The sequence below is a fragment of the Paralichthys olivaceus genome, chromosome 13, assembly GCF_024713975.1.
Source record: "Paralichthys olivaceus isolate ysfri-2021 chromosome 13, ASM2471397v2, whole genome shotgun sequence".
Classification (NCBI taxonomy): domain Eukaryota; kingdom Metazoa; phylum Chordata; class Actinopteri; order Pleuronectiformes; family Paralichthyidae; genus Paralichthys; species Paralichthys olivaceus.
In genome coordinates, this window is record NC_091105.1 from 19,103,727 (window position 1) to 19,117,099 (window position 13,373).

The window sequence follows — 13,373 nt, forward strand, 5'->3', positions numbered from 1 at the left end:
TTAACTGATTCAATTTCAGTGGTCAAAGGTCAAGGTCACAGTGACCTTATATGAATCTGGGAAAAAATAAAATATATATATATATATTTTCAGGAAAAAAACAAATGTCCTCTGACTTTCAACTGTTTTTACTTTCAGTAAACTTAATGTATGTAAATATTTGTATGAACACTAAAAGAGTCAACACCATAAGACATAAACTAAAAATGTTTCACAGACATGTGACTAACAGAAATAGAATAATGTGTCCCTGAATGAAGGGAGGCTCAAAATCACGCAGGTGTGATATTCGGTTGTACCGATCCTGTGCAGGTGTTGTTACACGTGGTCTTCCACTGCGAGGATGATCAGCTGTCCTTCCTGTCTCCCTGTAGTGCTGTCTTAGGCGTCTCACAGTGCGGACATGGCAATTTATTGCCCTGGCCACATCAGCAGTCCTCATGCCTCCCTGCAGCATGCCTAATGCACGTTCACGCAGATGAGCAGGGACCCTGGGCATCTTTCTCTGGGTGTTTTTCACAGTCGGTAGACAAGTCTCTTTAGTGTCCTGCGTTTTTAGAACTGTGACCTTAAATCCCTACTCTCTGTAAGCTGTTATGGTCTTAACGACCATTCCACAGGTGCATGTTAATTTATTGATTATGGTTAATTGAACATGCATGGAAACATTGTTTGAACCCTTTACAATGAAGATCTGTAAAGTTATTTGGGTTTTTACAACATTATTGTTGAAATACACAGTCCTGAAAAAGGGACGTTTCTTTTTTTGCTGAGTTTATATATATGTGTGTAAATGTTAACATGAATGCACATCTTTTCCGCATCATTTAGTCCATAAATATTATTTTAGTTGTTAGTGAACGTATCAGTAACATAACATATTTGTTTCTCTACAAAATTACTAATCTTGCACTGAAATGTCCACTTATAGTGACAACAGCATTGTTTAAGAATGTTATGGTTATATTTAAACTCTCACAGGGGTTGGTTTAGATTCAACAAAATTGTGGTATGTTTTAATTAAAAAAAAGAAAAGAATAATAATCTTTCCCAAACCCTGACCAAAGTGTTTTATTGTCTAAACCTGACCACAGACAGGACTTTGCAAACCTCGGCTCTCTACAATGTCAAATGTGCATTAACCCCAATCAGCACCTAGTGACTGGCTAACTGAATAAAAGAAGCACTTTGTTAATTTATTCAAAAACAATAAATTAAAAATAAAGAAAAAAAGGTTGCCTTTGAACATAATCTAGCCAGCAATTACGGTTCCACCACAATGTAACAGGGAAAGCAATTTTGTAGTATATGAAGGTAATTTCTGGGAGGCGGTTCATTAAATCGGTAGGTTAATGATGTACCAGAAAATAGCTTTGCACACCAAACAGTTTAATAGCTTTAACATACGCCTTTGTTTTCACTTAAATGGTTGAACTATTTGTGTCAGTCAGTTCACCCAAATTAAGAAAAACACATGGCTGACCTCTAGTTGCAGTGCTTGTCATGCAGATAGTTGTAGTTTGATTTGTCCAGGTTTTCCCAATAGAATAAAGTGACTGTAGCTCATGCACATGGTTCTGAAACACTGAAAATGTATTTCCAGGGTTGCTACAGATTTTTTTTTCTCAGTTTCAATTCTGTCCTCAGCTCAACAAAAACTTTTGTGCATCAATTTCAAAGACTGATGCAGAAATGTCAGACACCTAAAACTTTGGTGTCATTAGTATGACAACATGCTGCTAGAATAAAATTTGAAAAACACCTTTTCTGTCACATGAGCAACTGTCCTTTCAACTTGACTGTTGAATTCATTTCTGATTCTGATCTACTAAAGGCAGAAAAACTAAAGCGTAATTTCAGCAGCTGCTTCTACACAAGCAGTCTAAAAATAGATGACATTCTGTTATGTTTTCATCAGTGCAACACAAACACATGGACATAGATTGAAAGGAATGACAATGGATTTGAGGCTAAGGAGTTAATTACCAATCTGTTTGGCTGCCAGAAGGAAGCTCTTCAGTTCCTGACTGGCAGCTTGGTGCTCAGCTTTGTCCTGATGCTCGGTGCAGAAACGGACAATCTTCTGCCAAGTCAGGCCCTCTCTGGCAAACAGCTCCTGTCGCTTCAGACGTTTGGTCTACCAAGAGCCACAGGGAGAGAAAAAAACATTACATTTCAAGAAGTAGAAAAGCAGCACTCACTGCTCTAATAATCTCAGGTATCTCTAATGGCCAACATACCCTTGGATAAGAACAGTGTTCTCCAATAGTTTGCCCATATTGTGTGAATACTTTGTAAAAAGAATATTTGGAAAATATTACAGTGTAGTTCATCCACCACATTCAGCCTGGAATTAACCATAATAATAGCTGCCTTCTGTGCCGTGTCTTGTAGCCAAATATGACTCTGAGATATTCTGACGAAGTTGAAGAACCATACAAGACATTTTTCATTCATTCAATCATTTAACCATTCCTCCATCGGGGCAGTCTACATGAATCAATATTTTAATATATGTACCAGTGTTGGATACATTTTGAATAGGTGCTTCACTCGTACAGAACTAAAACGCCAAACTACAAAAACACACAGCCCTTCATTTCCCACAATAAAACTCAACAGACTCTTTTCATTCAACTCTGTGCAGCCTGCAATTTTATGATAAAAATCTGATCTGATGATGTCATCTGGGTTATTTTGTCAGGACTCCTGCAGAATCACAATAGTCTGTATACAACTGTGTTCACTGGCTGACTCGTATTCCCTCTGACTAGAAAACTGCCCCTTAGAGAATTGTGAGAATGTTATCCCTCAGAACAGTCGCTGCAGGTTCGAACAAGTTGGGCTGGATTAACTAATTAAATTCAAGGAACAGATGCTAGATTTTATATGATTTCTCCTGTGTTACCCTGCTTCCAGCAAAACCAGGGGACAATTACTGTCACAGCTACAAATAAGGCACTTAGTTGAAAGAGAAATTCAACAAGTCAACTAATGATCATTAAATACTGTATCTGGTATTATATCATCCATTATCATATAAACTGAGTCATATGGCATTGTATCATGTGCAAAGACTGAAGTTAACATGTAATCAGGCAATATGGTAGAGCATGGAACACCATTTATCGCACTTTAACCCGACTTGTTATGGAGAATATAAAACAGTTGTGTGTCTGTGACTGGAAGTGTTTCTTTGTTTGCCACAATCTCAAATTCTTGTAAACTTAGCTGCCCCCTTCTCTCTACCAGTGGTATCTGCAGACAATGAATCACAGCTGCAGCAGAGGGAGGTAAACAGGAGGAAGGACTAATACTGACTCATGTTTGGGATTTTGGTACCCAACACTTCGATCAGTGTTTTCATGTCAGGAATATTGTTAATAGAGTTATTTTTACTCACTAATCATACTTTCTGTGGAAAAAAAGACTAGATCAAAATATATTAAAATTAATTAATTCCAAACTTTAGTATTTTTTTATGAATTCAATTATTTTAAAGAATATTTTTATTTAGCATCCTCATTCATTTATTTATTTATGCATTATTTATTCCGATGAAAATGTGTAATTTTGTCAGTCAGGGATGCAGCATATTATTTTGTTTTAGATTGCTGATACACAAATTAGACAACATGTTTTATAGACCAGACAGGTGGAACCTGCATGCAGGTGTACAGAGTCAATATCAAATCCAGGCCATCCACACAACTAGGAAACCAGAATGAAGTTCCAGCCCAGCTTCTCAATTGGCTGACTCACCAAAAGGGACATATCTTATTCAGAAGAGACAGGTCTGTGTTAGTCGGCCTATACCCAAGGAGAGGGACAGTTCTGTTTGCTGTGCAGAATACACAATGCCTCCAATAAGTTTAATAAACACAGCACCTTCAACCTCTGAGCCTCCACAAGTTTCAAGAGTGCAATAAAAGATCATGCTCTATCTACCATATGGAAGGAAAAGCATCTAAAAGAGATGGAGTGAAGACATTCCTCCCTCGCTGCTCAGTATCAATCATGCGAAGAAGCGAGAGATGCAGTCGCAAATAAATCTTCTCTTTCTACTAACGTTCTAAGGTATAAATAGATTTGCCTCAAAGAAAGCAAAGACACAAGAAGAGCCAGAGGGGGACCTTCTTTTAAGGTCAAGGATGCAAAGCATAACAATGGTTTAGTGAATGAAGTGTCAGACTGTGATTGAGCAGTTTTCCATTCATAATGTTCAACAGAGACTGAATTTGACTTGAAGAAATCAAAGATGTGCAGTAAAAACAGTCCTCATGCAAATGCTGAAACTATCACTGAAGAACAAATAGCATGGGACGGATTACAAGTGCAGAATCTCAGTGGTTTAAGTTCTGAGGAAGAGAGTGTAGCGACAAGATCCAAATCAGAAGTTGGAATACGCCTGAAGGAGACCTCTGTGATTATGATTCGATGTCATCATATTAATCTCCATCTAGCACTGGCATGTGGACCCACCAATTACTTAGTGAGGGACATTCAGGTGGTTGAAATGACACTGAGACAGGTCTGAAAATGACATAAATACCTATAGCACTCAGCAGCATCTGTGACGCTCTTGTCAACCATAAGACAACTGGATATTGAAGCTGAAAAAAACGGCTCACAATTCAAGTGCAGAAAGAAAGACTCTTAAATCTTGTACTGATGTCAGCCAACATTTGATCACACTACTCCAGACTTTCAGGCACTCTGAATAAAGAAATGGACAAATGAACAACAAAGAGTTTGTTTATACATTAGTGATGCTTAACAATGTGCTGCCACACCTGAATGTCTTGTTCGAGATCTTTCAGAGGGAACCAGTTCATGTCTGTGGCCAACTCTTGAACAACAACTAAAGTAGACAGCTGGGAAAAAAAGGTTCCATAGGTCTGCCCTGTGACCCTCTCTGCCTCCCTAAGACAAATATGTGCAAGAACCAAGAGAACCAAATTAAGTTTCTCCACAGGCCAGTGGAGGAACTCAAAATATGTCATGGTGGATTGGGAAGTTCAAACCAGTGTGCGGAAAGGTGAAGTCATTTCTTGACTCCCGTCATCAATATAGGGTTTTGTGTTACCAAAGACTAATTCTGTGTTATAAATGCTTTACTTGAGTATTTCTGTTACTTATAATCCTAACTATGACCAATATTTTTCTTCCACAACATTTCAGAGATAAATAATCTACTTTTTATAACACCACACTTATTTTTGTCTGCAGCCTCATAAAAAAACAGTGTGTGTTTGGAGCTGCTTGTCATGTTTCAGAGCTGTTAGCGATTCCCCCAAAGACCCTTAACTCCTCACAGGGATCCATTTCAATAACTCATCCAAAAAGCCAATGTTTCACAAAAACAAAGATTAAAACAAACTTCAAAAACTGAAAACAGGTCTGTGTATCAATCCATCCATCCAACATTTTTTCTCACCGTGGTGTTAAAGCAGTATATTAGCATCGGTGGAGAGAGAAAGAGAGAAAGAGAGAGAGAGAGAGAGAGAGAGAGAGAGAGAGAGAGACTCTCGCTGTGAGGCCGCTCCTCATCACATAGCCTTTCATTTTAATTCTATGACCTTTAAAAACAATCTTCATAATTGTGACATCAAAAATTGCTGAAAAACAACAGATTAATTAATTAGCAATTAACAATAAATGTACTGGTTCAAACTGTTTTCACATTGATTTAATGCTACTGTTCATAAACCACTGGGTATACTAATGTAAATTACCCTGTGGTTCGACAGCTGATTGAATTTCAGTTTGTTAATGTTGTTTAATAAAGAGTGCAGATGTTTGTCAGGCTCAGTGATATATTTTTCAGTGTGTGACTTTGTGACAGTTGAAAGAGTTGGCAAACTGTTTGCTTTAGATATAATATGCATCAAGTTATCATGCCACCATAATTTAGAGGAAAATAAAATTACAAACAGGTGGGCTGAGTCTCGTTTCATGATCCCTGCAGCTAGTTTCACGTTTCTAGTATTGACACCGTTTTCTATAATTCAAGAGTTTTTTTACTAGACATCTGGAATGAGGTGTCTGGTATATTTTATTGGCCAACAGCTGGAATGTCAAACATAAGCATTAATGACGTGTTATTAATATGTAATATGAGGGATGCTTCCATGCCCTTGTGCTGCAACACACTCATTTCACACTTAAGTAATTTCTTAACTCCAACAATAACTCAGAGGTATGAGTAGAGTGAGCTAGTGTTAATACATCTGTCTGGGGCTATTAAAGTTAAAGTGAATTCATTCTGTTGTTTATTTCACTATAAAGCTGACAAACACATCATCTTTCGTCCTGTAGCATAAAAAGTTGTAAATAAGCAGGGACAAGTGTCACATACAAATCCCCAGTTTTCTAGCAAGTTATCAAATACATGTTATCATGACATTGAGGCAATGTGTCTTCTGCCCAAGAGCTCACACAGAGGACTGTAACCACACACACTGATACTACAGCCTCTGTTTACCGCGCCTACAACTCTCTACATCTGTGTTTTTGGATATTCCAATGATCCAAAATGGAAATATTTGATAAGAGCCACAGGCGATGCAAGCTGTATCATCAAAGATAAAATGTTTCTGAAATACAACTAACATGCAAAATCTCATTACCCCTTTCCTCAGAGTAGAAACACAGCCAGCTGAAGTCGATGCCAAATAGGGAAACCTCCAGTGAGTGTCAAAGCTCGACACATTTCTTACTCTGGTAGAATATTCAGTGTGAGGGGTAACATGCTGACTTGATTCAACTGACTTTTTTCATGATGGATAGTAAGGATATAGTATTTGTGAAACATTAAAGGAGCGTACGACAAATTTACACAAAGGTTTCTTCTGTGGCTCACATAGGGTGTAATCTGAGAAAATTCTTATGTGTTTATATATATATATATATATATATACATAAACTGTTTCTGCATCATGGAGACAATCCCCTGCACAATATAATTCATTTATCAGTATGTGCCAACCACAGACTGTATATAATGATATACGACATGACATGGCCCCAAAAGTGAAGCCAAAAAAAATCTTGATTGCCACCTGCTAGCGGTTTACAGTATAGCAGTATAGGTTATAAATTCTGCCTCCTCCATGGTAGTGGATGGGACACAGACCAAATTAAAAAGTCAAATATATTCATCACTAAAATGGTTTCTGTCATTTTATCTATCTTCTATAGGTTTGGTTTTAATTAGTTATTTGATGCAATAAAATGGGGTGTAAGGTCAAAGATCACAGCTGAGGTTGCTCGCAATATGTCAAGTATATGTATTGGTGGAATCAGGATAGCGCTGCTCCCTTCCCCAATATGCTATAAGTATAGTCAGGATCCAAATGCGCAAGATGGCAGTGTTTGTATTCAGGATAAATTAGATACATTCTGGATGGTGGGAGGAATTGGAGACACATTGTTTATCTTTATATACCATCTATGACGCCAACAAATTGTAAGAGCAGAATCCCAATTATTTTTCTTATTTGCTCTTCTCGTCTGCTGCAGTAAGCTGATGACAATGTGTTTTAAATTTCAGAAGACAATGTTCTGATTCATATCAAATTCAAAAACACTTTGTGTTCAGCCCAGCTTTTTTATATTACGTGGATTAATTGATTTTTGTAGGATAATCTACATATATATATATATAGTAATTTCCCCACAAAATTCCAAAACTAAAGATGCATGCATCCTGCTAACAAAAGTGATGTGTTTATCCACGATCTGATACTGTATATCAAATCCCTGTTTCATTGGGACCCAGTGTTGTTCAAAAACTTAACAAAAGTGAACCACAAAGTTGTACTGTGTCACATGTTCTCCATTGTTATGAAGACACACTTTATTGTGACTGAATCCCACAAACAACACCCTTCACTGTACTTTTAAGGGGCCAATATCCTCTGTCAGAACAGCTTTGAGCTTTGACCAGAGCAAAAAAAAAATGTTACAGCCATTTCCAGACATCAATGATGTCCAGAGAATCGGACCTGGTTCTTCTCCTTAGCATTCAGGTGAGGGATGGCACAGCAGGCAGAGCAGGATGTATTATTTCTGCTTCGGATATCACACGTTTTTGTTTAAAGCACATCGACACTGGTGTCGGCCCTTACCATATATGTCGAGACACCTTCGTCTCGGTCTTCTATGTGTATGCACAGGTGGTAAATGTTCAGTTTCAGAAACGTGTCCAGTGGTACATGTACTCATTCAGTGTTATTTTAGGAATACTAATTCGGAAACAGGGTCACTGTTTTCTTTCTTTTTTTTTGGTACCAAAATGAAACTCCGTGTTGAAGTGTGACAATACTAATTCCCAGGTATTCAGTGTATGGCCTCACCTTGAGATCGTAGGGCTGTTCAGTGACGTGCTCCTTTTTGCTGACATGGGAGAAGGAGCGCAGGGCACCGGTGAGCCGAGGTGGAGACATGATGCTCCGATGCTCTCATCCACACACCGCTCGTCCACTGTGTCTCTGCAACTAACAAACACACAAATGATCAAGTGGACTGTAAAGCTTTCACCACAGAGGGTCTCTACTGACAGGTCGCTACAGCACGTGTCTACCTCAGCGCCAAACTCCAGACAAAAAGCTGTTAATTTTAAGTTATCTTTCTAAACGACAGCTACACACGTGAAGTAGCACATTTTCTTGCAGTGGCAATGCATCGTTGGGGTCTTCGGGTGTATTCGGCAGGATACAGACCCGGAGTGACACACCTGAGAGCAGGTACATCTTGTAAAACGTGATCTGGGTCTATAAGGAAGTGGCGTTAACTGTGCTGGAGAGTAACTGGGGCACCGGGATTATACGTGGAATGATAAGGGAGTTAAAAACTAATTGGTGAATACGGCGTACACTAAACTGACGTCACTTTGACTCACTTTATACACAACGAGAGTAAAGATGCTCCCTGACGTTGACGTTAGCGAGTGTTAGCTTGACAACCTCACTGCCACTTCCGTGTTAGCATTAGCACCACGTGGGGCTGTCGATATAAACCCTGGTGTTAAAGTTTAGAGTGGATAAAAGTACGTGGAGCTAAACTCACCGGAGCAGCCTGTAGCATGGGCAGTGAATGGGCCTGCCGGTGGATGTCAACACTGGTTACGTGTATTTCAGGAATCCTGGGTATTGTAGTGTCTACGGGCGAACGCTTGCTGCGGAATAAGAGCGAAAGAACTACGTTTCCCACTCGCACAGGGGAGAGCTGAGCGCGGCTGACGTCATATGTCACCGTGCTGTGCAGGGGTGGAGTTTAGAAACATAGACGTCACTCACAGGGGAGTGAGGTTGTCAGTGCATCAGGCAGCATGTCACCATGACCAGTGTTATGATGCTATAGGGAACTCCCATCATGCACTGAGCTTCTTCTGGCTCTCTGCCCCACAGTTATTGATTTTTCTACATGTCACTAACTTTGTGTTGTCATGCAAAAAAAGTGGCAAATGTTGAATTTTGTAGTGGGACAAGCAAAACTGGCAATCTACAAAAGCAGGAAAAACCAGGGAGAAAACATTTCAGGTGAGGAGCTGATGCCCGTGTTTGTGTCTTTAGTGAAAGCCAGAGTCAGAAGAGATTTTCTATTCCGCACTCTAATGAAAAATGAGTTTCTGTCTCTGTGGTGTTTCACCAAAGCTGTCTGCACTGTTGTCAAGGGGCAGCTGGTTTTTAACTCTGTGTTCCTGTGAGTCCTTTTTAAAACGTTTTATCTCTGTATGATTTGGAAATAATTTTGTGTTAAGATTGTCTTTATTTATTCGAAAATAAATGTGGTTTTTAAAACAAATCTCTCTGTGTCTATAAACTGTCTGTCTGTCTCTTTTTTTGTCATTTTTCTTTTTGTAAATGGGTATTACTTTCAGACAGTTTATTGGTTAAAGATTCACAGTAGTTTATAGTTTTGTGCTTTTTTAGGAGTTTTCTTTTCTTATTTCACACTGGTGTCTTGCCGGTTGCGCCATGGCCAACGGGAACTTTAAATGTTTAACCCCGCAAACTCAAGATCTCTGCCACCTTCCCCTGCAGCGTGGAGAACATCAGCCTAGCTGTGGGGGAGAAGGTCAGCCCCAGCAGCGTTGTGTCGGCCGCTCGGATGAACAGCTCTGTGGTCATTGTCCTGGATCAGGTGGAAAAAGTGAACATAGTCGTCAGGACAGGAAGTTTTGTACAGGTGCTGCCTCTGTCTCTTTCTCTCAGCCACCAAGGTAGCCCTGTCCAATCTCCCTTCCTTCATCACCGATTCATTTCTCAGTAGAGATCTTTCCAGACACGGGAAGGTGGCATCCCCAATCCAAAAGATCCTGTGTGAATGGAAGTCTTCCTTACTGAAGCACATAGTGTCTTGCATCTATGGATGGAAAACAACCCCCCATCTCTCTCTCTCTCTCTCTCTCTCTCTCTCTCTCTCTTCTTTCCCCTCTTTTCCACCCATCTCTCCTCCCCACTGTTCTCTGCTCATCCCAAGTGGTCGTGGCAGATGTCATCAAAATGACACTGTGGGGTTTCTCTATCATTTTGAAGGTCTTGACCTTCTATGTAAAGTGCCTTGAGATAATGTATGTGGTGATTTGGGGCTATACTAATAAAATTGAAATGAACTGAATTAAGTCAGTCAAATCCTCATGCAGACAAGATATTGTCTATGAAATGTTCCATGTGCTCCTCCGATTACATCAGAGAGAGTTGATTATCTCTTTCCAATGGCATCCTTGAGTGGAAGTCAAGCAGGCAGATATATTGGCAAAATTAAAATGATCATCAATGGACATACAAGTACCATTAAGCAAAGCAGAAATCAAAATTATCATTAATGAATACAGTTAAAAAACATCAGGATATACAAGGCATAGAGGCGCGAGCTTGTGCGATGTGTGCACACACACAATATAGATATCAACGGACATTTTGCATAAAAACTTGGTGTGAATAATGTCATTTCAGGTTGAATTTGAATCACAAGGTTTACATCACAGGAGCAGTATAGAGGCATTTCTCTTTTCTTGTTGTAGGAGGTATGAGACACAGAGGGAGATAATGAGGAGTAGTTTGAGGGAATTAGAGCGCAGGATCTCACGATAAAAGGAGTACTGAGTATGGAGGACAGAGAACAGGTTAGGGTACTAATAGCATTTTAAGGGATACAGGGGTTTTTCACAGGGTGAATAGGAAATAGGAATAGATGTTAGTGTGACAGAATTATAGGGATTTTGTGATAGGGTTTAAAATAGGATTGAGGCTAAAGTAGGCCATATGTTAGGGTGTGTGTGTCTATAGTTATGAGGAGAAGAAAAAGACACTTCTTACTTCCTGTTGAGTCAGTGAGCGATGACAACGACCAAACTCTCTTCTAATCTATATTAAAGCACTGTTTTATGACCACCTGCATGGGCTCAGGTACATGAGGGGAAAGATACACATGGAGTATGTGTCAGAGAGAGAAAATGTTCACTTCTGTCTGTATTTTTGAGAATTAAAGATTTGAGAAAACAACCCTTAAAAATGCAGAAACATCTTTTTTTTTCCTCATAAGAATGTTGTATTGTATAGTTTGTTTACATCCCTAATGTGAAATTAGCCCTACAATCATTTATATATATTTTAATAATTAAGTCGTAGATAATATAACAAGGGGGTTTGGCTGTTAACCCCCTTACATTTATGGATATACAGAGAAGAAAAGACATCTGAATTAAAAAAAATAAAAACATAAGACACATCATGCTTCTCAGTGAAGCTTTCAGCTAATGCGTGGTCTGACAGCAGCCGCCTGCCCCCGCGATGTTTAAGGTCATGTGATGTTTGAAGCACTGGATGAAGTTGGACACAATATCTAACCAGCATGCATTGTGTGAATACCTATGGTGAAAAACAGCATGCATCACATTAAGTCAGTGCTGCACCTTTGATATTTTCAGAACATATCCCTCATGCCCACACATTCTTCTTTCTTGTCAGTGTGAAATCAACAGAGATGGAAAACCACAAACTCGAGTTTCATCAAATACATTCCAATACCTTAATAATCACAATGGAATTAATTTGTGCAGCATGTGTGAAAAATGTACAACTTGCCTGTCAAACAATTGTGGGGATTTGGGGTTTGGTTTTTTTCTTAAATTTGCTCTTAAAGAGAACATTTGATAAAATTTAAAAATGAAACAAACAAAGTTCTGACATCTAACTTGACTTCAAAGTCCAAAATCAACTGACTTTACACTGCTTCATTCAAATGAACCCTGAATTAGGCATCAAAATACCACATGGGAAAAGCAACTATAACAATCTCTCTATCTGTCTTTCTCTAACAGACAGATTGTCATACTGTTATATTCTTAGAATTTACAGTTCAGAAATAAGGAACTGAAATCTTTTAGCCTCACACATTTAATGAAACCCACTCCAGCCAGTGTATGTGTTTCAATTGGCATCAAATTTGAATTCATAAGTAACATGTAATGTAGTTGAAGCAGGAACACCAATAAGGTAATTCACATTTAGATTTTTCATATTAAGGAATATAATAAATATTGTACATTATTTTGTTTTCTATTGTAGTCATGTTTTTGTTTTCAGTAAGACGAAGGATTTATTGTTCTAGCCACAAACACAGAGGTGAACTGGGTTTGAGACTCTCTGATACGTACTCCTTAATGTTGGAATTTACCAAACAGTGAAGTTAAAAGCAGTCTGCCATGTGCATTCAACTAGACAACCTCATTGTAATTCATTATTTACCTTCTTTAATTTCAGTCTGTGAAGGTTTGTCCTGGCTCTCTCTCTCTCTCTCTCTCTCACACACACACACACACACACACACACACACACGCACACACACACACACACACACACGCACAAACTGTATGCATGAATTGTGTCCATTGAACTCTGGCTATGCCGCAAGAGACCCCTGCATCAGAGAATAGTAAGAGTGACGCAATGATTCACTCTCATTTCCTTCCTCCCTCTCTCTCTTTCTATCCCTTAGACACACATGCAGAACAACAACAACAATATCAACACACAAACGTCCCTGAGACCACACTAAAGGGCACAGCTTGTAAAATGCAATGAATCAGTTTGAGTTTTATTTATGTGAATTTCTCATGTTTGACTTGTCATCCCTGATATTGCTGCATCCAACATAAACCATGTTCCAAGTGATTATTCTGTGGATGACATTCCCACGGGCAAAGCCAAAGTAATATGAACCCAAACTGTGTAGAAAACTGGAAGCATGAGCCAAACAGAATGAATGTTAACAGCATTATCAAACAAACAGCTAATAGTTGCTCAAACAGAGACATTTAAAATGCAATCGGGTTTGGTTCTGTACACTCGAACAATATGAAGTTA

General features: G+C 38.9%; 1 protein-coding gene across 2 annotated transcripts in view; it reads right to left on the reverse strand.

The window, feature by feature from the left end:
• The window catches only part of ascc3 (activating signal cointegrator 1 complex subunit 3), a 125,971-nt gene extending 116,763 nt beyond the window's left edge, over window positions 1-9,208 (reverse strand). Inside the window, exons 1-3 of one of the 2 annotated variants that reach the window (XM_020091324.2) lie at window positions 9,070-9,208; window positions 8,358-8,498; window positions 1,987-2,137 (exon numbers count right to left, since the gene is read on the reverse strand). In XM_020091324.2, coding sequence (XP_019946883.1) covers window positions 1,987-2,137; window positions 8,358-8,447 — 241 coding nt within the window. In that variant the 5' untranslated portion in view covers window positions 8,448-8,498; window positions 9,070-9,208. Of the gene's footprint in view, window positions 1-1,986; window positions 2,138-8,357; window positions 8,499-8,902 lie in introns of both variants that reach the window. The other variant, XM_020091325.2, reaches the window with a different exon arrangement.
• Between the last annotated feature and the right edge of the window lie 4,165 nt (window positions 9,209-13,373).